The sequence below is a fragment of the Scyliorhinus torazame genome, chromosome 9 (assembly GCF_047496885.1).
Source record: "Scyliorhinus torazame isolate Kashiwa2021f chromosome 9, sScyTor2.1, whole genome shotgun sequence".
Taxonomy (NCBI): domain Eukaryota; kingdom Metazoa; phylum Chordata; class Chondrichthyes; order Carcharhiniformes; family Scyliorhinidae; genus Scyliorhinus; species Scyliorhinus torazame.
This window is the reverse complement of record NC_092715.1, coordinates 230,561,127-230,587,327: the sequence shown is the minus strand read 5'-3', so window position 1 is coordinate 230,587,327 and position 26,201 is coordinate 230,561,127. Positions and strand designations below refer to the sequence as shown.

Genomic DNA, 26,201 nt, shown 5'->3' with positions numbered 1-26,201 from the left:
TTCATTGCAAAACTCCAATCAGTGTCATCCAGGGACATATATCCCCCAAAAAGAAAACTATGAAATGTGCACTTGGATAAAACAAAGGATTAAAAGACGAGCAGAGCCTGAGCTCACAGAAACGTAACCGCTTCCGTGCTGACACCATGTAAAGGGGGAAATACAGTCCACTAATATAAAATTCCAGCTTGTTTTTATTGAAATCTACTCCAGCGCTGTCTTCAGGCAGTGAAACCGATAATCTCACAACAGGAGAAAGTGCACAAATTGCACAGCACAAGTCGGAATATGAGATAGTGTCAATATGGGGAACGAAGGAGAGGGTCGCACTGCACTCTGGAAGTGTACTATGCCGAATTCTTACATTTCAAATGAAAATTTAAAATCTTTCCTCAGCTTTCAGTGATTCACATACCTGGAGTATTTTTTGTAGACTCGCTGTGACTGGGGCTGTCTGCATGACCTGAATCTGGCAAAAAAAAAGAAAAGGAAAGAATGTAAAATAAATGTTTAAAATTTAAGTAACTAGATTTCAAAGCAATTTAAATAGTTTACTAACTCATCCAAGACAGATCTGTCTCCAGATGCTGGCAACACTGCCTATTAAATCAAACAGGGATTACAAAACGCAATCTCTAACTGGGTTGATGTGTAGTTAATTATGCAAAAGAAAAATGCATTTGAACATTCTACCAAGCTTATAAAACAAAATGTGACGTTAACAAGCGACTGGTGAAGTTTGGATCATGTTGTTAAATGGGAGGGGCATAATCATTGACATGTAAAGTGGCATTGGATATGAAAATGAAATTTAATTTTTAAAAAGGGAAACTTTTACAAATGGACACTTTTTTCTGAATGCTCAATGTTATATCTTGATGCATTATCTGTAAATATCTATCAAAGGCTAGGAACTAATAAGCCAGGATTTAATATTTATTTGTTCTTGTTCCAGAGAGCTACTTTTCACAGCAGCACTAGAGTGTCACGTGAAGTCTAACAGAACCAGTTCAATCTGGCCCTTCTTTTGTACGAGGCAGCATGGCAAATAATAAACATCTTTCTAAGCTTAAAGTGTGATCACTACCAACATCAGGGGTCCAAAAGACAACAAGAATGCACAGAACAATATTTGAAAAATAAATCTGATCCTGCTTTCCTTGCACTTGCAACTGGAAAGCCTCCTATTTCTTCGGGGTAAAGAATACAGTGTTCATTTACGGTCTTGTAATGGCATGGCAAAGTACTTCACTCTTCACATCTTAAACAGACTGTACCACATTGTGGATTGAACAATGCCAAGCTGATTGTCAATCATGTTTGTTTAAAACATTCAGATTGAAACAGAGATGTATTTGTCTGTTTCTTTTAAGATATGCCCAAGTGGGGATGCAAAGTTACACACGGTTTCTTGCCATGGGCACAATTCTCGAACACTCCACTGTCTAATTCTCTGCTTCGCCTGACAGATGCAAAATGCAGCGAGGAAGAAAAAAAGAATGATGGAACATGTACAACTGAAATTACGAATTATATAAAGAAACAAGCGGATGATTGTAGAAAATGGATGAAGTAAATAAACAAGGTCGCAGTGACAAAGGAAAATACAGGAAAACAATCACAGGTATAATCAAAAATAGATAAAGCAGGGAATAAAAGCTAAATAAACATCTGTTACATTCTTTAAAAAAAAGTCTTCCCAACGAAAATTGAGCAGGTAGTGGTTTTAAACAGTCAACTGTTAGAAATCTGAACAGCGTGTGGTCAGCTGAGATAATTTCTTCAGAAACCATTCATTGCCATAGACAAAAGATGGCGGGTTGAAATATTGGGCATGTTTCCCGGCAGCGGGAGACGCCAGGTCGCTCGCTGATGGCGGGAGTTTCTACTCCCGCCGCTTGTCAATGTGATTTCCCATTGAAGCAGCCCAGGCTGGGGGGGTGGGAGCGAGGGGTTTGGTCTGTCCGCTTAAAGCCAGGATGTCTAATTGCTGCTCATAAACACGCTCAGCTCAATCAACAACCAATGAAATTAGGCGAGGGGAATTTTCAGATTGAAAAGTCCTTATAAATTTGTTATTTATTTCCATCTATCTATACACCTGCATACTTTGACATATTCTGACACTAACCAACATCTAACATTGATTGCGGACAATCCTAAACATCCAATGGACCAACTGCCTTCTAATTCATAATACTACTGACATTAATAGAGTTAAGAGGGAAATCAGGAGGGCAAAAAGGGGACATGAAATTGCTTTGGCAAATAATGCAAGGGAGAATCCAAAGAGATTCTACAGATACATAAAGGGGAAAAGAGTAACTAGGGACAGAGTAGGGCCTCTTAAGGATCAACAAGGGCATTTATGTGCAGAGCCACAAGAGTTGGGTGAGATCCTGAATGAATATTTCTCATCGGTATTCACGGTGGAGAAAGGCATGGATGTTAGGAAACTAAGGGAAATAAATAGTGATGTCTTGAGAAGTGTGCATATTACAGAGGAGGAGGTGCTGGAAGTCTTAAAGCGCATCAAGGTAGATAAATCCCCGGGACCTGATGAAATGTATCCCAGGATGTTGTGGGAGGCTAGGGAGGAAATTGCGGGTCCCCTAACCGAGATATTTGAATCATCGGCAGCCACAGGTGAGGTGCCTGAAGATTGGAGAGTGGCGAATGTTGTGCCCTTGTTTAAGAAGGGCAGCAGGGAAAAGCCTGGGAACTACAGACCGGTGAGCCTAACGTCTGTAGTAGGTAAGTTGCTAGAAGGTATTCTGAGAGACAGGATCTACAAGCATTTAGAGAGGCAAGGACTGATTCGGGGCAGTCAGCATGGCTTTGTGCGTGGTAAATCATGTCTCACAAATTTGATTGAGTTTTTTGAGGGAGTGACCAAGAAGGTAGATGAGGGTAGTGCAGTAGACGTTGTCTACATGGACTTTAGCAAAGCCTTTGACAAGGTACCGCATGGTAGGTTGTTGCAGAAGGTTAAAGCTCACGGGATCCAGGGTGAGGTTGCCAATTGGATTCAAAATTGGCTGGACGACAGAAGGCAGAGGGTGGTTGTAGAGGGTTGTTTTTCAAACTGGAGGCCTGTGACCAGTGGTGTGCCTCAGGGATCGGTGCTGGGTCCACTGTTATTTGTGATTTATATTAATGATTTGGATGAGAATTTAGGAGGCATGGTTAGTAAGTTTGCAGATGACACCAAGATTGGTGGCACAGTGGATAGTGAAGAAGGTTATCTAGGATTGCAACGGGATCTTGATCAATTAGGCCAGTGGGCCGACGAATGGCAGATGGAGTTTAATTTAGATAAATGTGAGGTGATGCATTTTGGCAGATCGAATCAGGCCAGGACCTACTCAGTTAATGGTATGGCGTTGGGGAGAGTTATAGAACAAAGAGATCTAGGAGTACAGGTTCATAGCTCCTTGAAGGTGGAGTCGCAGGTGGACAGGGTGGTGAAGAAGGCATTCGGCATGCTTGGTTTCATTGGTCAGAACATTGAATATAGGAGTTGGGACGTCTTGTTGAAGTTGTACAAGACATTGGTACGGCCACACTTGGAATACTGTGTGCAGTTCTGGTCACCCTATTATAGAAAGGATATTATTAAACTAGAAAGAGTGCAGAAAAGATTTACTAGGATGTTGCCGGGACTTGATGGTTTGAGTTATAAGGAGAGGCTGGATAGACTGGGACTTTTTTCCCTGGAGCGTAGGAGGCTTAGGGGTGATCTTATAGAGGTCTATAAAATAATGAGGGGCATAGATAAGGTAGATAGTCAACATCTTTTCCCAAAGGTAGGGGAGTCTAAAACTAGAGGGCATAGGTTTAAGGTGAGAGGGGAGAGATTCAGAAGGGCCCAGAGGGGCAATTTCTTCACTCAGAGGGTAGTGAGTGTCTGGAATGGGCTGCCAGAGGTAGTAGTAGAAGCGGGTACAATTGTGTCTTTCAAAAAGCATTTAGATGGTTACATGGGTAAGATGGGTATAGAGGGTTATGGGCCAAGTGCGGGCAACTGGGACTAGCTTAATGGTAAAAAACTGGGCGGCATGGACTGGTTGGGCCGAAGGGCCTGTTTCCATGCTGTAAACTTCTATGATTCTATGATTAAAATCTACTCAATTAGCTTTAGAAAAAATCTAGTCCTGTGCTGACTTGTGATGATACTGTTGTGGTAGGGTATTTGTAACTTGTGGTTTCTATCAATGAGCCGTGAAATACTTGTTTATTCATGCATCACTGAGCAGCATCTCCACCCTAAACCTGAGCTCAAGCATAATTAGTCATTCTGCATACCTTAATCAAATGACTGCAAATTCAAAAAGTAGCAACTTCTGTAACTTCTCTCAGCCTATTAAACACCTAAAATAAGGCAATGGGTGACATGTTTGCCTCCAATCTAATGGAGACTGTGCTTCAAAAGTAGTTTGTGCGGTGTGGGATCCTTAGAATGTCCTGGGCACATGGAAGGCACTATATAAATGAATATTTTTTTCTTTATTTGAAACATGTTAATGCAGAGTGATATAATATGCTAGAAATCTTGGCAGTAAACATCTTAATGATGAAGTTTATTGCATTGCTGCTTAACTAATTAATTATAACCATAGTTGGCTGCATCTGATTCTGAACTAAAATAATGTCAAAGCTATTATGGGTGACTTTTCCCAAGAGACTCAGAAAGTATACTGTTTCATAGGAACCTGACTATACAGACCAAGTAGATGCAGATTCCAGAATTATAAAGTAAGACTTAAACTAAACCTTCTTTTATGCACTGACAGATGAGTAACTGACTGGCAACATTCTAGAGGTATTTAAAATATCAAATGCGTTTCCAAAGGTAAATCTGGAGCACTATTACAAGGTAATACATAAAAATAGGATGATGTGGACAGGTATTTATGACTGAAAGCCCAGTTTCAAAAATGTTAAGCACTTGATGTAGAGTGATCAATATTTGCAGCAGTAAGTGTGATGACAACAGACACCTTTGAATAGCTCCAGGTCCAATTGATGATGCAATGAAAACATCAGAGGAAAAGCAAAGATGGACCAACTGGCCTGCCTTATCTGCATTTATCTTACGATGTTCTTCTGATTAAGCTGGATATGGCATTTTATAAAATAGGAAGTAAAATCTCAACGGATTCTGAATGCTGCAATACATCAGGAACAAATAATCATTGGTGCACTGAGAATTATGCTGACAACCAATTTAAATGATCATTTGAGCTCATAGTGTAGCATATTTGTGTGTATTGGAAGCTACATATGTTAATGCACAAGTCCTTGTTTTGCGCAGGCAGGAAAAGCATGTACACACATTGCACCTGTTTCAGCTAAACAAAGTAAGTGACCGCCATTTGCTGTTTCACTCCTCAGGGAAATGCTATGACCAATCAGAGTCAATCTGCCTGGTTTATATTTCAAAAAATGATTAGCAGTTAACTGTCAGTCACCATCAACTTGTGCATTCTTCATGGCAACACCTCTACCAATCAGAGTTCACTTGCCAATCAATCAGCACTCTCTTCTCATTCGTATAAATTGCTGTTCCCTTTACATTTGATATTTTTGTGAATAATTCAACTAAGGGACGTACAATAAATGCACTTACCTAACCTCGTTACTCTTTCTCAGGTTCCATGTTTTATCATTTTATTTCATGGTCAGATATCATTCTGTTTCTTGGGACTAGCATTTTCTGAGGTGATGGGGCTCTCTACTTGGTTGCTGTAATTCTGATATTGGACTTTCAGAATGCAAAAGTGCTGCAATGTAGATATTTATGATAGGAACTGGGATTAATATGTAATATAATAGCTATGGTACAAATACTACACCTTTCTTGATTTACAAGGTTGAGAAAGTTTCCAAGTTTAGTCCAATGGCTAGTGTATGGTAGGCCCATCTTCCAATCCCTTCGAACAAATTTTGCAACATTTTATAAGCATTTTCTATCCTTACTGTTCCTCACAGTGTGTCCGCTTATTCTCATGTTGAATCTCATCTTTGTAGGATTTGTTTCAAAGGTCCTCTGCTACCTCAACACCCCCGTCCGACCCCCACTCCACCAACACTATTAATTTTCATCTTATTTTGTGTTGGCGGCCACTTAACATGATAAATTTGTCTGGCAAAGTAACGAATACAAGAAACCTCCACTACCGTTCTGTAAAATTCACATGTGTATACAGCACAAAGTTGAAAATTGGTCAGGAGATGGACGAAGGCATGCTCATAGTGGACAACAACAGACGTTGAGGAGGCTGTTATCAGGCAGTCTTACGGCGATCAAAACAGTCAGTGCACAAATGTTCCCAGCAATCATGACTAGCTAGGGCAACAAATTTTTCAAAGAAACCTGATTATACTGTCTGAAATATCCTGCATACTTACAAATATGTTCTCACAAAAGGATCTCTACTGAAACATAAATCTTTAGTTTAGGTGAATCATCCTTCCATCCATGCAGTTCTCTGGCAAAGCGGCCATTCGATAACTATCAAGCACTGCGAGGCCAAGAAGAAGACAAAGGGAATAAAGCAGTTGACAGGAAGCACGCTGCTGACCATGTCTCTTCTTGGCACATAGCCTTCAGGCTGGCTGAATTGACTCTGTTGCCAAACCAGAAACAGTGGGAAAACCCTATCCCTGCATTATGTAAGCACAGCATTGTTTGGCAGGGCATTCATGTATAGCAGGCTCTCCGTCACACGCATGCACACACTGTAAAGTTATTAAAATAGAAATGAAAGTAAATTAATTAACCGCGGATATTCTCAAGCTTAATTTATATAATTTAATAAAACCTGCATTCAGTATAAGCAGTATCGCCTGATGGAATAAACTTGCTACAAAGGGAGAAGCCAATGCCAGTGTGGAGAGAATACTAATACGACTTTCATGCCATTTCTGCATTAGCTTATTTTCCCGAAAAGGATGGTTGGAGATTTGAATAAAATGAGCTTGAATTTGCACATTCTCAAGTGTAAGGTCATTGTGGACAGAACATCTCGATATGTGATGGAACACGGTGTTAAAGCTGAAATCAGCGCATCATGGGCATTTTAAAGCTGCAGTACTGCAGATCAAGAAGGTCACCAAATGGACTCGAGTAACTATTCATAACTTCACCAGATGTTTTTAAGCTCAACAGCAGCAGTGCAACTCAGACTGAACACTGCACCAAATAACTTAGGAACACAGGACTGTAATAGCAGCAGCTGTTAGCTGCAAGTGCTACAGATGTGTTCATGAATACAAATCTAGGTTTTCAAGGAAGGCACTTTATTTATAACTTCTTTGAACACCACAGGGATTTTACTGGAGTCACGTGTAGGATGTTAATAAATACAAGCTCCGGATCCCTACAAAGGGAAAGCTGTGTTAGCCATTCTCGTGATTGTTTCTTTCTTGTCCGTCATATTAATGTGACTTAAAATTAAGCCAAAGAAGGCCACGTTTGAATAAAATAAAGTTTTCAGTGTAAAAGCAGGCACACCTGATTGTTGAGGGCAAAAGATGAAAATGATGAGACACTGGAACTGTGGGCAGCATGTGGCTTTAGGACCTTGAGCACTGAAGTGATTTAGCTGTCTGCCCCATTTCCCAAATCATAGTAATTGCCATTCACCCCAGTAAGACCCATATCTGTTCACCTGCCACCCCTGTCCTTGCTGAGCTACATTAGCACCTGGTCCCTCAATGGCTACAATTTAAAATTATTATCTTCATGCTTAACTCCCATTATGGCTTTGTCTTTCCCCATCTTTGTAACCATCTTCAGCCGCATAACAATGGAATCCTGGCCTTCAGAGCAACTTTCTTTCCCTATGCCCACCATTAGTGACGGAAGCACCCTATCTACTACCCACGGCCTCAACAACATCCACTCACTCTTTAAGACCCTTGTGAAACCCCACTTTCTGACCAACCTTTTGGCCAACACTCCTGGCTTCGTGTTTATGTTACACACTGAAAAAACTGAGGTAATTTTAACACCAGTTCAACTAATCAGAGTATGGCTGAATTCGCCCACTGGAAGAAAGAGACACCTGTAACTGTGATCCTACCAAGGGAACAATGGAATATTTCTACGATTTCTTATTGTTTATGAATGAAAGTTAGCACATGGATCACTGATAATGCATTTTACTCCAATCAATCATTGCTATCAGTACTAACATTGCACAATTAAAATTGGAGCTGATTCCATGCATCACTATCAGGTTCACTCCCATGTTCTTAACACTATTGTAGCATTTTCACTGATCCATATGAACATAGAACTGTACAGCACAGTACAGGCCTTTCGGCCCACGATGTTGTGCCGAACTAGTCTGAAACTAAGATCAAATCAACCTACTCCCAATCATTCTAGTGCACTCCATGTGCCTATCCAATAATCGCTTGAAAGTTCCTAAAGTGTCCAACTCCACGACCATAGCTAGGAGTGCATTCTATACCCCAACCACTCTCTAGTAAAGAACCTACCTCTAACATCCCTCCTATATCTTCCACCATGAACCTTATAGTTATGCCCCCTTGTAACAGCTACATCCACCTGAAAAAAAAGTAGCTGAACGTCCACTCTATCTATCCCTCTCATCATCTTATACACCTCTCATCCTCCTTCGCTCCAAAGAGAAAAGCCCTAGCTCCCTTAACCTTTCCTCATAAGACCTACCCTCCAATCCAGGCAGCATCTTGGTAAATCTCCTTGGCACTCTTTTCAATGCTTCCACATCCTTCCTACAATGATGTGACCAGAACTGCACACAATACTCCAAATGTGGTCTAACCAAGGTCTTGTACAGTTGCAGCATAACCTCACGGCTCTTAAACTCAATCCCCCTGTTAATAGATGCTAACACACTATAGGCTTTCTTCACGGCTCTATCCACTTGGGTGGCAACTTTCAGAGATCTATGGACATGAACTCCGAGATCTCTCTGCTCCTCCACATTTTTCAGAACCCTGCCGTTAACCCTGTAATCGGCATTCACATTTGTTCTACCAAAATGAATCACCTCACACTTATCAGGGTTAAACTTCATCTGCCACTTTTCAGCCCAGCTCTGCATCCTATCAATATGAGGCAAGTTTTTTACGCAGAGGGTAGTGGGTGCCTGGAACTCACTACCGGAGGAGGTAGTGGAGGCAGGGACGATAGGGACATTTAAGGGGCATCTTGACAAATATATGAATAGGATGGGAATAGAAGGATACGGACCCAGGAAGTGTAGAAGATTGTAGTTTAGTCGGGCAGTATGGTCGGCACGGGCTTGGAGGGCCGAAGGGCCTGTTCCTGTGCTGTACATTTCTTTGTTCTTTGTTCTTTGTAATATCTCTTTGCAGCCTACAACAGCCCTCCCATTATCCACTACCACCATTCTTGGTCTCATCAGCAAATGTACTAACCCAACCTCCAACTCCATCATCCAGTCATTGATAAAAATCACAAATAGCAGAGGACCTAGCACTGATCCCTGTGGTACACCGCTGGTGACTGGGCTCCAGGATGAAAATTTACCATCTACCCTCTATCTTCTATGTGATAGCCAGTTACTGATCCAATCGGCCAAATTTCCCTCTAAGCCATACCTCCTTACTTTCTGCATGAGCCGACAATGGGGCACCTTATCAAACGCCTTACTAAAATCCATGTATACGACATCAACTGCTTTACCTTCATCTGTGTACTCAGTTACCTCATCAGAGAATACAATCAAACTTATGAGGTAAGACTTACCCCTCACAAATCCGTGCTGACTATCCTGGATTAAGTTGTCTCGGGTTTAGCCACTGCCTGAAATATATTGGGCGCAATTCTCCCATCGGGAGACTAAGTCCCGGCGCCGGAGTGAAAACCGGAATGTTTCACTCCGGCGTCGGAGGCCGCTCCCAGCCCCCTATTCTCCCGTCCCCAGGGGGCTAAGAGCAGCGCCGTGTAATTTACATCATCCGCACACGCGCAGTTTGACCGGCGCCAACATGCGCATGCGCGGTTGCCGTCCTCCCCGCGGCCGCCCCGCAAGAAGATGTCGGATGGATCTTGCGGGGCGGCGGAGGAAAGGAGGTCCTCCTTCAGAGAGGCTGGCCCGCCGATCGGTGGGCACCGATCGCGGGCCAGATCCCTTTTGAGCCCTCCCCCGGTGCAGGAACCCCCCTCCCCTCCCCACAGGCTGCCCCCCCCCCCCAGCGTTCCCGCGCTGTTCCCGCCGGCAGCAACCAGGTGTGGACAGCGCCGGTGGGAATCTGTCGTGTTGGGCAGGCCGTTTGGCCCATTTGGGCCGGAGAATCGCCGCACGCTCGTTACAAACGACGATTCTCCGAGCGGCCAGCCGTGATTCTCACCGCGCTGGTTTGGGGGGGGGGGGGGGGAGAATCGCATGCGGGTGCCAGGGCGGCATGGCGGGACTCGCGCGGTGCCCCGGCGATTCTTCCACCCGGCGTGGGGGGGGGGGGGGGGAGAATTCCGCCCATTAGTTCTAGAAACTCACCCGCCAGCAGCTTTCCCCAATTCACTCCCCGCAACAGCCAACCAGCGTCGCCGCTCTGCCGCCCTCTGCGGGATACTTGCCTCAACTTGTCCCCGCAGTCTATCCTCACTGAGAGCTCCTTCTAGTCACAGTGACTGCACCTGAGGCAAATCACTCCCCGCAACAGCCAATCAGCGTTGCATATATTTAATCACTTAAAGGTGACAATGGCTCTACAATTTTTCTAAAAATATTTTCATTATTCTTATCCAAACATTGATAACAGTTATCAGGAAGAAATGAAAGCTTCTCTCAGAGACTCTTTGTTGTATATTCTCAAGGAGGTGTCCTTTTCTTCCCACTATCAGTTTTGTTGAGACTTTCACGGATGTTGAAAATTATCCTGCCTTGCCAATTCCTGCTTTCCTAGCCTTTTTGTGCCTCATTAAGAACAATGAATTGCTTAAAACCAATCTTGGCTGCTGTTCCACACTGTATGCAGGCTGTCGACATTTCAAGAAAAAGGCTTGGCAGCCATTTTAGATATGACCTACGCTAAGCACACGTACAGTGTGCCTGCCAAAAGATCTGAGAGTGCCAAAACTCTCTTGGCACTAGCAACAAATTTTATAAAGATAAATTTGCCAGAAATATCATAATTACAAAACACTAAGACCAGGATGTTGAACATTACAGCTGTGTCAATATAAACATCTAATTTTGCAGACTTCCTCCACCTAACACACAGTTAGCCAAGTCTGAATATCTGCAGTGATGTCAGCAGCTTACATTTCAGTTTTCATTTCTGTTGAACACAATGCACAACTATTTGAACTGAAATATTTCTGCCATGATGCCAGATATAAATGTGTGCATGCGTGCATTGTAGAGATATGTACAAAAAAATACCTATATGCATTCATAGAAGTGACATTTTTAAATAAACATGTTGGTTTAAATGATTGTAGTCTCCAAAAAGTTAAAATGGCAAGTAAGTTAATTTGGACATCTAAATTTGAAATAGCAGCTCCACTGTCCCAATAAGATAATTGCAGTGTCAGATCTGAGTGACATGCTCATATTAACAGTAAATGCACCGCACAAAGTTATAGGGCAATCAAACAATCACTCATTGAGATGTCAGGAGAAAAGTGGATGGATTTATTCACAATATAAAGAAAGACCATCTTGTGCTTTGCCACGACAAAATGAAAAATAATTAAAAGGAGGGCACAGGCCAATTCATTAAGATCTTTAAAATGCTTGAAGGCATGGATAAATTGGATAATAACTTATTATTTATCTGTGACAGCAGAACTAGTAGACATCAGCACAAAACTAGCCGGTTTCGAGTGCATCAAGAGATTAGGGAAACAGATCTCTCCTGGACTGGTGGATATAGCGACAGAATCCCATCAAGCTCAAATTGTTATACAGCATTGATTAACTATTAGAAGAAATATCAGACAAACATGTGCCATCAAATGGGACTAATGGTTGAAAGCATAATGATAGTCATCATGATGAATTACTCCACAGAGCACGACAGGGTAAATTTAGTGAAGTTATGCTCTTCATATACAGCCTTGCTCAACAGGATGGACTGTAGTTCTCCAAATTTTTCATGAAAGTGCCATAAAACTAAGAATTCATTAACAGTGTGCTGACATACATGCTTTGTTTTTACTCTGCGCTCCTCGTGGGATGCAAGAGCACAATTTGCCCTTATAAACCGCATTGGTGTCGTGACTATGGAAATGTCATCAGTAAAGTTTAATATAGAACAATGTCCTGCTGTGTCACTTGTATATCTTTTTGGGTCAGGAAAAAATTCCACTGAGGGTGTGTCCGAGGGGGGTCGAGAGATCAGGGCAGCATTTAGAAATGTGACCCTAATCTCTTCCTGCACATCCTCAGAATATATCAGAGCTTTCCCCCAACAAATATTATTCTATGGGTCTGTCCTTACTGTCTACTCATCTGACTTCCAATTTTTAACAGTTCCCTGTTCTCTATCCTCCACCAATACAGGCCATTGTTTCATCAACTCTGTCCCTGCTGTCTGGAATCTGCCTGTACAGTTTTTGCTTGTCACCATTCTCCCTTCATAAAGTTCTCAAAAGTTTGATCTCTTCCTCCCAACCTTCTTTTCACCACCACACCTTATTTTCCAAGTTGGTCTCAATCATTCCACTTCATATTGATTAATTGATTGATTGATTTGATTTATTGTCACATGTATCGAAGTACAGTGAAAAGTATTTTTCCACAGCCGAGGGAACGTACACAGTACGTACATAGTAGACAAAAGAATAATCAACAGTGAACATTGACAAATGGTACATCGACAAACAGTGATTGGTTACAGTGCGGAACAAGGGGCCAAACAAAGCAAATATGCTCTGAAGCACTCCCTGACAAGAGGAGAGCAACATAAATATATTCATAAAATATAAATTGTTGATATCTAGCTTTCAATAGTTCTGTTCATAACTTGGGGCAAAGGCTGCCACTTATTCTAACTGCACCATAAACGTCCTTTCCATGACCATCTACAGGATAATAGAAGTAAACATCTACCATTTAAAAAAAAACACATTTTTTATAGATGTCATCCCAATCATTTATCAGAGAAAATGAGAGAATCAGATTATCCAATCAGTCAAGATCACTTAAAACTCAAGTGACTTGGTAAACAATATCCCACTAAAGTGAGTCTCAGATAACAAATCTTTTAAAACTACAATTTACTTCTTTACTTCACTTTGAAAGCTTAGCCTAGGCGTGTCATTTTTCAGTGCAACAAGTACAGAATACAGAATGTTCCTGGTTTTTTATAGCTCTCTACAGTTCAGCAAGTTTATCAAGTGTGTAATCGAAACCCACAGACCAAAATGGCCCCACATTCAAGCTCTGATCTTGGCTGAATTCATCCATGGCGGCAATCATGGTGGCAAATTTTTTTCTCTTCATTCTTTCATGGAATGTGGGCATTGCAGCATCTATTTCCCACTTCTAATTACGCTAGAACTGATAGCTTGCTAGGATATTTCAGAGGGCAGTTAAGAGGCTGTGGATCTGGAGTCACATGTAGGCCAGCCTGGCTAAGGATGGCAGATTTCCCTTCCCAAAAGGACATTAGTGAACCAGGTGGGTTTTTGTGACAATGAATGATAGTTTCATAGTCACCATTGCTGAGCCTAGCTTTCAATTCCAGATTTATTAGCTGACTTCAAATTCCACCAGCCGTCATGGTGGCATTCAAATTAATGCCCCAGAGCGTGAGTCTGGGTCTCTGGATTTACAAGTCCAACGGCATTATCACCATCTCCCATGAAATGCTGCTTAGTCAGTGGTGATACAATTGGCGAAGGGCTCAACTTTTCTTCACTTTTAGCGTTTTGCTGCATGTGCTCTTGAAATTTAAATCATCTGCTGACGCCACTGAAGTGGAATTTTTGTAAGCCAAGAGCGTGAACCTCAGGGGAAGCAGATTAGAGCAGATATGGGCGGGATTCTCTGACCACCCGCCGAGTTGGAGAATCCCCGGGGGGGGGCGGCGTGTATCCCGCCCTGCCGCCGACTGCTGTATTCTCCGGCGCCGGTTTTCGTGCGGGGGGAGGGGATCATTGGAGGAATGATCACATTGTACCATTGTTCAAAATGTGAGAAAATGGCAGACTGAATGATTGTAGACCTGATGGTTTAACCTCAGTGGTGGGCAAATTATTGGAACAAATTCTTTTTTTTAAATTTAGAGCACCCAATTATTTTTATTTTTTTCCAATTAAGGGGCAATTTAGCATGGCCCGCACATCTTTGGGTTGTGGGGGTGAAACCCACGCAGACATGGGGAGAATGTGCAAATTCCACATGGACAATAACCCAGGGCCGGGATGGAAAAAATTCTGAAGGACAGCAAACATCATCATTTAGAAAGGCACAGATTAGTTAAGGACAGTTACCATGGATTTGTTATGGAAAGGTTCTTTCTGACTAACATTAATTAATTTTTTGAGGAGATGACAAGGAGGGCTGATGAGTATTGTGGTTTGATGTACATGGATTTTGACAAAGTCCCACATGGCAGACTGGTCATAAAGTTAAGAGTCCATGGATTTGAAGGGTGGCACGGTGGCACAGTGGTTACCACTGCTGCCTTACAGCGCCAGGGACTTGGGTGACTGTCCGTGTGGAGTTTGCACTTTCTCCCGGGCCTGTGTGGGTTTCCACCGGATGCTCCGGTTTCCTCATACAGTCCAAAGGTGTGCAGGTTAGGTGGATTGGCCATGCTAAATTGCTCCTTATTGTCCAAAGGTGCGCACGTTTGATGAGGTTATGGGGATAGGACGAGGGAGTGGGCCTAAGTATGGTAATCTTTCAGAGAGTTGGTGCAGACACACTGGGCCGAATGGCCTCTTTCTCCACTGTAGCGGTTTTATGATTCTAAGAACAAGTGGCAAACTGGATTCAAAATTGGCTTAGCAGCTGGATGTAAAAGGGTAATAGCTGACAGTGTTCTTTGAGCTTTCTTCAGTGAGGTTTCAGAAGGCTCAGTACAAAGTTTCATGGTATATATGTATTAATGATTTTGACTTAAATGTAGGCATAATGAAGAATTTTGCCGATGACACAAAAGCTGCCTGTCTTTTAGAGTGAGGAAGAAAGCTGTAGGCTGTCAGTGCAGGAAGATGTCAATTGGCTGATCAGGTGGGCAGACAAGTGGCAAATCAAATTCAATCCAAACAAATGCGAGGTAAGACATTTGGGAAGGACAACCAAGGGAATCAAAATAAATAGCTTTTTTATTCATTCATGGGATCTGGGCACCACTGGATTTGCCCATCCCTACCTGTCCTTGAACTGAGTGGCTCACCAGGCCATTTTAGAAGATGGTTCACAATCAAACACATTGCTGTGGGCCTGGAGTCACAAGTAGGCCAGACCAGGTAAGGATGGCAGATTTCCTTCCCTATCTGACATTGATGAACCAAATGGCTTTATTCAACAATGAATGATAATTGTCACTATATCTGAGATGTATTCATTGAATTGATACTCCACCAGCTGCCATAGTGGGATTTGAACCCATGTTCCCAGAATATTAGCCTGGGCCTACTGCATTGCTACTACATGACCAACTCCCTGGGTAGTATTAACTGTTGATGAACAGAGATCTTGGCGTGCAGATTCACAGATCCATGAATGTAGCTAGACAAATAGATAAGGTGGTCAGGAAGGCATTTTGGGTACTCTCCTTTATTAGCTAAGGTACAGAATATAATGTTTGCGAGGTTATTCTGAAACTGTATAAAACACAGCTAGATAATTGTACATTTCAAATTACCACATTATTGTAATCACAATAACGAGGGTAGAGAAAATATTTAGCGTTGTTGGAAGAAATGGAGAATTTTATCTCCGAGGGAAGATTGGGAAAGCTGGATTTGTTCCCTTCAACAGAGAGGAGGTTGAGAAGAGATTTAATTGAGATGTACAAAATTATGACGGACATAGATTAAGTAGATTGGAAGGACCAGTTTACGTTTTGTAGAGGGGTAAATAACTAGGTAGCAGAGATTTCAAATAAGTGGCAGAAAGATTAAAGAGGAGTCAAAGAGAAAACTTTTCACTCAGAATATGGTTGGGGTTTGAAGCTCACTGCCTGAATGAGTGGTAGATACAGGAACAATCATCCCATTTAAAAAAAATATTAGGACATTTAAGTCTGTAACCTTCAAAGCTATGTACCAGGAGATCAAAAGTAAGATTAGGCTGGATTGCTGTATTTTGACAGCACAGATTCTCGGTCATAGATTTGCTATGTTCCTATATAAAGCAGGGTATTTATGCTATTTCCATAAGAATCAATGCCCCATGTCCTCAACCATCTAGAAGGACAAGGACAGCAGATTCCTGGAAACAGCACTACCTGAACGTTCTCCTCCAAGTCACACACCCAATCCTGCAAACTCCTTCCAAAAGACCACTGAGGGTGTACCTACATCAGATGGACTGCAACAGTCCAAGAAAGTGCCTCGTCACCACCTTCTCCAGGGCAATAAAAATGCTGAGGTGGCACAATGGCGCAGTGGCTAGCACTGCTGTCTCACAGCGCCAGGGTCCCGGGTTCGATTCTGACCTGGGGTCTGTCTGTGCAGAGTTTGCACTTTCTCCCCATGTCTGCACAGGTTTTCTCCAGATGTTCCAGTTTCCTCCCACAGTCCATAGATGTGCAGGTTATGCAGGTTGGCTAAGCTAAATTGCCCCTTAGTTTGCGTGTGTGTGAGAGAGTGTGGCTATGCTTGATGTGGTGTAATGCCCCTCAAGCTATGGTGACAGATTAGCGATCTGTTCCAGGAATAATTCGCTACAGAAACAGATAAAAGTCTGACCTATGCACCATCAGGGTGCGGAAAGGGTGAGAGAGCAAAAATCAAAATGCTGGTCTAGCCAGCGATGCCGACGTCCCATAATAGAATTTTTAGAAATACTACATGGAATGAATCATCATCGGAGGGTTGGAAGTTTTAGTCAGAGGTGGGGAGGCTATATTTTGGGTGGGGGGGGAATTGCTTCGGGAAATTTGTAGGAATGGTTTTCTTGAAGGACTTGCTAATTTTAATGGAAGGACTAATTAACATATTCTTTTAATGCCTATTTGTGAAGCTGGCTGGCGGGCGGGTATGTTGGGCCACAGCAGGGAATGGAAAAGATGGAGACAGGGAACAGAAAGATTGGAGGGTCAGTGGGGCCAGGATGGTGGGAGACAAGAGGCCAGAGGAATGATCAGGATCCAGGTTCGGGATAGATCTGCACAAGCAAAGGCTGGAGTGCCGAAGATCGGAGGGGAGATCGTGGGCCTTGTTGGGGTAGGTCAGAAGGAATTCAGGTGGCCTGGGGAGATCCGAAAGGTTGATGGGTGAGGTGAGTTGGAGAGAGGGGTGGGATGCATGCCTAGTCATCAGGATTTGGTGACACAGGTAAACTGGGAAAGGTGCTTGCCTCCGTTCTCCTTCCTTGTGTTAGTGCGTTCCTGAGGTTCTGGGGACGCGTGTGGCCAAGGTTAGATTTTAAATGGTGGTTAATTATGAGATACACGACTTCCGGTGATGACGGGCGAGAGGCAGTCACGCGTTGGAGGGCTCCCGTTCGGGAACGGCATTGTCGGGGGTTAACGCCCAGTCCTAGGGCCAGCGAAGGCAGTAAAAGTCGGCAGACAGCACAGAGAAGGGAAATGTCGAAGACCAGCAAAGAAACGGCCGTGAAAAAAGCAGCTGAAAGTCCTTCGGGGAGTGGAAAGGTCACCGCGGGGTCAGTAAAGAAAATGAAGGCTGGAGCACCAGGGGAGGCCGCATTGCTTAAGGCTGAAGTAATAACTAAGGTGATGGCCATGCAATTCGAAAGGTAGTTTACAAAACATATGGAGGTAACGAGGAAGGAGATGGGGGCGGTTTTGAAAGTGCTGGTGGAGGAGGCGATTACCCCGGTGAGGACGGTGGTGGCGAGCGCAGTGGCGGAGGTGTGGGAGCAAGGTGGGGCGCTGAAGAAAGTGGAAGAGACATTACTGCAGCGCAGTGTCAACTTACCTCGATGGGGAAGGAGATGCGGAAGGTGATAGAGATCAACAAGGATCTGCGAGGCAAAATGGAGGACCTGGAAAACAGATCCAGGCGACAGAATTTGAGGATTGTGAGGCTGCCTGAGGGAGTGGAAGGACCGAGGCCGACTGAGTATTTTGCCATGATATTGGCGAACCTATTGGGGGAGGGGGAGGATCCCTCCCGATATGAGCTGGATCGGGCACATCGGTCGTGGAGGCCTGTACAAAAGGCGAGTGAGCCGCCAAGAGTAGTGACTCCGTGCTTCCGTAGGTACAGTGTAAAGGAGAAGGTCCTGTGCTGGGCCAAGCAGAAGCGGGTGGTGCAGTTGGCTGGAGCTGTATACCAGGACTTTACGGTGGAACTGGCGAGGAGGCGGGCTACCTTCAACCAGGTGAAAAGGGCACTGTACGTCAGCAGGGTGCAGTGCGGCATTGTATATCCAGCGAAGCTGAGGGTGACCTACAAGTTCAAGGACTTTTATTTTGGGATGGCGGAAGCAGCGGAGGAGTTTGCGAAGGCAGAAGGACTGTGGCAGAATTGAGAAATGGTCATGTACCGATGTAGCCTCATGACTGTATTTTTTCTTTTCTGTTTCACTGTGTGCTGGTGTATGGGCTATAGGAGCCAACGTGGTCTATATTTGGACAAGGGAAGAAATGCGACTTTCAGTCGGAATGAGGGTTCTTTGGGGTGTGGGTGTGTATGCGGGGTTTGTGTGCTAAAGGGGACTTCTGGGTTTTTCCTGGGGCCGGGGAAGGGGGAAAGAGACCCGGGCGGGGGCCTCCACGCTGGCCGGTTTAAGCTGGCCAGTGAACGGGGATGAGGTGGGGGGAGGGGCTGCGGCTATCGGAGCCTGACAGAACAGAGTCCGAGGGGTCTAGCCGACGTGGAAAGTTGGGGGGAAGGAACCGAGGTTTGGAGGAGGAGGTGGAGGGGAGGAGTTTGGGAGGGAGGGGTTACAACTCTTGGGTGTCATTTACGGGACTCTTTTGGAGGTTGGATGGCATCGAGTGTTGTCGTGGGGGGGGGGGGGGTGCTCTATAGGTTAATGGTGGCCATAGGCGATTCCGGACTCCTTTCTCTTTTTCGCCTTTGTTTTTCTTTCCACCGTGGGAGGGTTTGTTTTATTGGATGCATATATTGACAGTTGGGTGGAGTGGTGGGAAGATGGGATCGTTGTTGATGTTAAGGGTATTGACTTTGTACTTGTTACCATTTGCTGCCTGTTGGTGGGGTGTAAATTTTGAAGGAAAATGTGAAAATGGAGAATAAAAACATTTTTTAAAAAAATTATGAGGTACACAGCTTCATTCTAATATTTTAATTGCCACACCACCTCCTGGAAGGGTTGCTTTTTCACCCTGTCACTCCCCCATTCCCATTCCATTAAAACCAGAGATGGGCAGACTGGAGGCTATTTGGGGTCAGGTTTCTGACCCCTTTGCATTTATTCATGCATCTGAGTGTTCTTGCCAGCATTTGACATAGAGGAGGAATTCCTGGAGTGTATACGGGATGGTTTTCTTGACCAATATGTGGAGAAACCAACTAGAAAGCAGGCCATCTTAGACTGGGCACTGTGTAATAAGAAGGGAATCATTACCAATCTGGCTGTACGAGACCCCTTGGGGATGAGCAGCCATAACATGATAGAATTTGTTATCAAGATAGAGAGTGAAGTCGTTGATTCGGAGACTAGGGTGCTGAATCTTAATAAAGGGAACTATGAAGGTATGAGGCATGAGTTGGCCGTGATAGATTGGGGAGAGTTACTTAAAGGGATGACAGTGGATAGACAATGGCAAACATTCAAGGAACGCATGGAGGAACTACAGCAACTGTTTATTCCTGTCTGGCACAAAAGCAAAGGGGGTAAGAGGGCCAATCCATAGCTTACAAAGGAAATTAGAAATAGTATCTGATCCAAGGAAGAAGCATACAGATTGGCCAAGAAAAATAATAGGTCTGAGGATTGGGAGTAGTTTAGAATTCAGCAAAGAAGGACGAAGGGATTGATTAAGAAGGGGAAAGTATAGTACGAAAGGAAGCTTGCAGGGAACATAAAGACTGACACTAAGAGTTTAAAGAGAGATGTGAAGAGAAAGAGATTGGTAAAGAGAAATGTAGGCCCCCTACAGACAGAAACAGGGGAATGCATAATAAGGGACAAAGAATAGGCTGAGCAATTGAATACATACTTTGGTTCTGTCTTCACAAAAGAGGACACAAATCAGATACCAGAAATGCTGGAAAATGAAAGGTTTAATGAGAGGGAAGAACTGAGGGAGATCAACATTAGTAGAGAAATGGTGTGAGGAAAATTGATGGGATTGAAGGCGGATAAACCCCCAGGGCCTGAGAATCTGCATCCTAGCGTGCTTAAGGAGGTGGCTCTGGAAATAGTGGACGCATTGGTGGTCATCTTCCGGGATTCTATAGACTCTGGAACTGTCCCTGCAGGGTAGCTCACGTCACTCCAATATTCAAAAAGGGAGGTAGAGAGAAAGCGGGGAATTATAGACCAGTAAGCCTAACATCGGTAGTGGGGAAAATACTTGAATCCATTATCAAGGACTTTATAGAGGAACATTTAGAAAGCAGTGGCGGGATCAGTCAGAGTCAGCATAGATTTATGAAGGGAAAATCATGCTTGACAAATCTGATGGAATTCTTTGAAGATGTAACCAGTACAGTTGACAAGGGGGAGCAAGTCGATGTGGTATATTTGGACTTTCAGAAGGCATTTGACAAAGTCCCGCATAAGAGATTATTGTGCAAAATTAAAGCGCATGGGATTGGGGGAAATGTGTTGAGGTGGATAGAAAACTGTTTGGCAGAGAGGAAACAAAGAGTCGGGATTAATGGGTCCTTTTCAAATTGGCAGGCAGTAACTAGTGGGGTACCACAGGGATCAGTGTTGGGACCCCAGCTGTTCACAAAATATATCAATGATTTGGATGAGGGAACAAAATGTAACATCTCAAAGTTCGTGGGAGGGTGAATTGTGACGAGGATGCAGGGATCCTACAGCATGATCTGGGCAGGTTGGGTGAGTTGGCAAATCAATGGCAGATGCAGTATAATTTGGATAACTGCGGTTATTCACTTTGGAAGTAAAAACAGTAAGGCACATTACTACCTGAATGGTTGTAAATTGGGAGAGGGGAGGGTGCAGCGGGACCTGGGTTCCCTTGTGCACCAGTCGCTGAAAGTAAGCATGCAGGTTCAGCAGGTGGTATAGAAGGCTAATGGTATGTTGGCTTTCATTGCGAGAGGTTTCGAGTACAGGAGCAGTGATGTGTTGCTGCAATTATACAGGGCCTTGGTGAGGCCACACTTGGAGTATTGTGTGCAGTTCTGGCTCCTTCTCTGAGGAAGGATGTCATTGCTCTCGAGTGAGTGCAGCAAAAGTATACCAGACTGATTCCAGGGATGGCGGGACTGTCATATGAGGAGAGATTGACTAGGTTGGGATTGTTCTCGCTGGAGTTCAGAAGAATGAGGGGGGATCTCATAGAGACTTATAAAATTTTAACGGGACTGGACAGGGTAGATGCAGGGAAGATGTTACCAATGATAGTTGTGTCCAGAACCAGGGGTCACAGTCTGAGGATTCAGCATAAACTCTTTTGGACAAACATAAGAGACTGTCAATCTCTCCTCATATGACAGTCCCGCCATCCCTGGAATCAGTCTGGTATACTTTTGCTGCACTCACTCGAGAGCAATGACATCCTTCCTCAGAGAAAGAGACCAGAACTGCACACAATACTCCAAGTGTGGCCTCACCAAGGCCCTGTATAATTGCAGCAACACATCACTGTGTTCACACAAAGAGTGGTGAGCCTGTGGAATTCATTACCATAGGAAGTAGTTGATGCTAAAACCTTGAATATATTCAAGAGGCGGCTGGATATAGCACTTGGGGAGAATGGGATCAAAGACTATGGGGAGAAAGCAGGATTAGGCTATTAAGTTGGATGATCAGCCATGAACGTGATGAATGGCGGAGCAGGCTCGAAGGGCCAAAAGGCCTCCTCTTGCTCTTATCTTCTATGTATCAATGTTGCCCATCCCTATTGACCCTGAGAAGATGTTGGTTAGCTGCTTTCTTGAATCACAGCAATCTATCTCTTGTAGATATTCCTATTACTACTACATGTCAGGAAGGGAAGCACTGTTAAGAACCACCCATTTCTTTTTGTTCTATAAATTTAGAGTACCCAATTCACTTTTTTCCATTTAAGGGGCAATTTAGCATGGCCAATCCACCTACTCTGCATATCTTTGGGTTGTGTGGGTGAAACCGACACAAACACGGGGAGAATGTGCAAACTCCACACAGAAAGTGACCCAGCGCCGGGATCAAACCTGGGACCCCAGCGCCGTGAAGCAGCAATGCTAACCACTGCGGCACCATGCTGTCCATAGAACCACTCATTTCCAAGGGTTAAAATACTTCCAGTGGATTCCATTCAATTAAAATTGAAGTGACCAGTTTTCTAGTTTTATCAAGGACTTTAAATATACATAACATATTTAATTATTCAGTCAGATAAAAGGTTAGAATTTACTGAAAGCAATCTCCTATTTAAACACTCCACTGTATATTTTTGAAATTTGCATACAAATACAATTTACAGCTTATGTCTCTCAATCATTTGTAAAATACACAAATGAATAAATAAATAACAAACAAAGCCTTTTGGCTAAATGGCTGGGTGTTCATCTAATTCAACAGAGCTTTAATCTCAAATTAACAGAACGGATGTTGCTATTACTGTACATTTCATCACATTCTTGTGAAGAATAATACCTTCCTTATTTTACTAATACACAGTGTTAATTTCCCTTGACACTTTCTGGGGGAAAAACAACTTGTGTTTGGTATACCGCTCAGGTTTGACACTCCTCCCAACATACATCCGCTTTTGTTAATTACAGATCTATTCAGTCGCAGAGTAACATTCCCTGATGTGTCTAATAACAGGCAGTTAAAGAAAGTTCAAATGTGCGATGCAAGTGAACTATTCTAAGTACACCATATAAATGAACAGATGGCTGGAGAGAGACTTGTAGTGGGTGCACATGTAATATTACTCATTTTGGCACTATGTACATGCACAGTGGCTCAAAACTAATATCAGACCACAAATGCATGACCACTCATTGTTCAGAAGGGAACACCTTTCAAGCAAATATTTGGCCACTTCTCTAACCATATTGCCATGCCTCCATTCCTCAAAAAGCAGCTGTTCACAAAATAGGTCTAGAAATTTTATTTCAGATTGCAGCTTTGTACTCAAGTTCCTCAAGGTATGTATGAATTAGCTTCTGAATTGAAAGCGGGACCCAGATGTGGAAGTTTGTCCCAATTATAATAAAATCATTAAGGCCCTCTAGCCCTCACCTCTGAACACTCCCGATGCCCCAATCATGCCAACTCATGCCCTCCACCCACTTCTCCATGGTCCATCAGTACCTCCATGCCAAGCTCTGCCCCTCCACCCACACTCATGGCCCCATATAGCCTCCATGCCAAGCTATGGCACATCCATGTCCATTTGTCCACTATACACTCTAAAGAACCAGTGAACCCTATGGTGACAATAGGATGTAAAAAAGCTTTTACAAAAGTAATTCAGAAAAATTGTTTTTACTACAGCGCACTAAACTTGTCACCCATCAAGACCCTTTAAAATATCATTAGCAGAAATGGTAAGCACTTGGAACCTCTTTATCCTGTGTAAATAAACATTGTGAAATTTACAAGGGATCAGCGAACAGGAGCTGTCAATCAAGCAATGTTCTCCTTGGGGCACAGTTGTTTCAGCACCCTAATGGCTGTCTCAGCTTTCAGCCAAGCTTACTAATTTTTCAGCAGATTAATAAAATTGTTGTAAGTAATGCACAGAGAAACAATTATTAGCTTACTTTTACTAAACAATGCCTTGACATATGAGCTAGGTCAGTTTTTGATGACAACATAGAACAAAGAACAAAGAAATGTACAGCACAGGAACAGGCCCTTCGGCCCTCCAAGCCCATGCCGACCATACTGCCCGACTAAACTACAATCTTCTACACTTCCTGGGTCCGTATCCTTCTATTCCCATCCTATTCATATATTTGTCAAGATGCCCCTTAAATGTCTCTATCGTCCCTGCTTCCACTACCTCCTCCGGTAGTGAGTTCCAGGCACCCACTACCCTCTGCGTAAAAAACTTGCCTCGTACATCTACTCTAAACCTTGCCCCTCTCACCTTAAACCTATGCCCCCTAGTAATTGACCCCTCTACCCTGGGGAAAAGCCTCTGACTATCCACTCTGTCTATGCCCCTCATAATTTTGTATACCTCTATCAGGTCGCCCCTCAACTTCCTTCGTTCCAGTGAGAACAAACCGAGTTTATTCAAACGCTCCTCATAGCTTATGCCCTCCATACCAGGCAACATCCTGGTAAATCTCTTCTGCACCCTCTCTAAAGCCTCCATATCCTTCTGGTAGTGTGGCGACCAGAATTGAACACTAAACTCCAAATGTGGCCTAACTAAGGTTCTATACAGCTGCAACATGACTTGCCAATTCTTATACTCAATGCCCCGGCCAATGAAGGCAAGCATGCCGTATGCCTTCTTGACTACCTTCTCCACCTGTGTTGCCCCTTTAATGACCTGTGGACCTGTACTCCTAGATCTCTTTGACTTTCAATACTCTTGAGGGTTCTACCATTCACTGTATATTCCCTACCTGCATTAGCCCTTCCAAAATGCATTACCTCACATTTGTCCGGATTAAACTCCATCTGCCATCTCTCCGCCCAAGTCTCCAGACAATCTAAATCCTGCTGTATCCTCAGACAGTCCTCATCGCTATCCGCAATTCCACCAACCTTTGTGTCGTCTGCAAACTTACTAATCAGACCAGTTACATTTTCCTCCAAATCATTTATATATACTACAAAGAGCAAAGGTCCCAGCACTGATCCCTGTGGAACACCACTGGTCACAGCCCTCCAATTAGAAAAGCATCCCTCCATTGCTACCCTCTGCCTTCTATGGCCTAGCCAGTTCTGTATCCACCTTGCCAGTTCACCCCTGATCCCATGTGACTTCACCTTTTGTACTAGTCTACCATGAGGGACCTTGTCAAAGGCCTTACTGAAGTCCATATAGACAACATCTACTGCCCTACCTGCATCAATCATCTTAGTGACCTCCTCGAAAAACTCTATCAAGTTAGTGAGACACGACCTTCCCTTCACAAAACCGTGCTGCCTCTCACTAATACGACCTCAGTGTTTTGGGCTCTATCGGTACAGTGGTGACCCTTTTCCAAGATAACTAAGAAGTCAGTGGTGTCCTTTTTACACAATGACTAAGAGATTGAAGTGTGCTGCAATATAAACCTTGTGTCCGCATACTATCCACAACACCGTAAAAATGTCCACAGTCTTCCTGCTAAAAATTGGTTTTACAGATCCATGTGCGTCACACTCATGCTGTCAGTACAGCACATATTTATCTAGAGCTGTTCGTATTATGTGTTGTAGTTCCCAATGCTGGAACTGTGTTACTGATTTAGCAACCACTAAAATTCTAGGCATTTGATTGAAAAACATGGTGGGCGGGATACTCTAACCCCCCGCCGGGTCGGAGAATCGGCGGAGGGCGGCGTGAATCCCGCCCCCGCCGGCCGCCGAATTCTCTGGCACCGGAGATTCGGCGGGGGTGGGAATCGCGGCGCGCCGGTCGGCAGGCCCCCTCCCAGCGATTCTCCGGCCCGCGATGGGCTGAAGTCCCGCTGCTGCTATGCCGGTCCCGCCGGCGTGAATTGAACCAGCTCCCTTACCGTGAGCGGGCTCCGGGGTCCTGGGGGGGGGGGGGGCGCGGGGTGATCTGGCCTTGGGGGTTGCCCCCACGGTGGTCTGGCCCGCGATCGGGGCCCACCGTTCCGCGGGCGGGCCTGTGGGGTCACTCTTTTACTACGCATCGGCCATGTAGGTCTCCGCGATGGCCGACACGTAGGTGACCCCCCTGCACATGTGCAGGGTTGACGTCAGCAGCCGCTGACGCTCCCGCACATGCGCGGACTCCCGCTG

General features: G+C 44.1%; 1 protein-coding gene across 11 annotated transcripts in view; it reads right to left on the bottom strand.

The window, feature by feature from the left end:
* LOC140429759 (nuclear factor 1 B-type-like) overlaps positions 1-26,201 on the bottom strand; it is a 967,235-nt gene that overhangs the window by 273,622 nt on the left and 667,412 nt on the right. For 9 of the 11 annotated variants that reach the window (XM_072517155.1, XM_072517147.1, XM_072517157.1 and 6 more), the window contains exon 3: positions 416-469. The exons of the other annotated variants lie outside the window; for them this stretch is intronic. In XM_072517155.1, the coding sequence (XP_072373256.1) occupies positions 416-469 (54 nt within the window). The remainder of the gene's footprint in view (positions 1-415; positions 470-26,201) is intronic. 11 annotated transcript variants of the gene reach the window in all.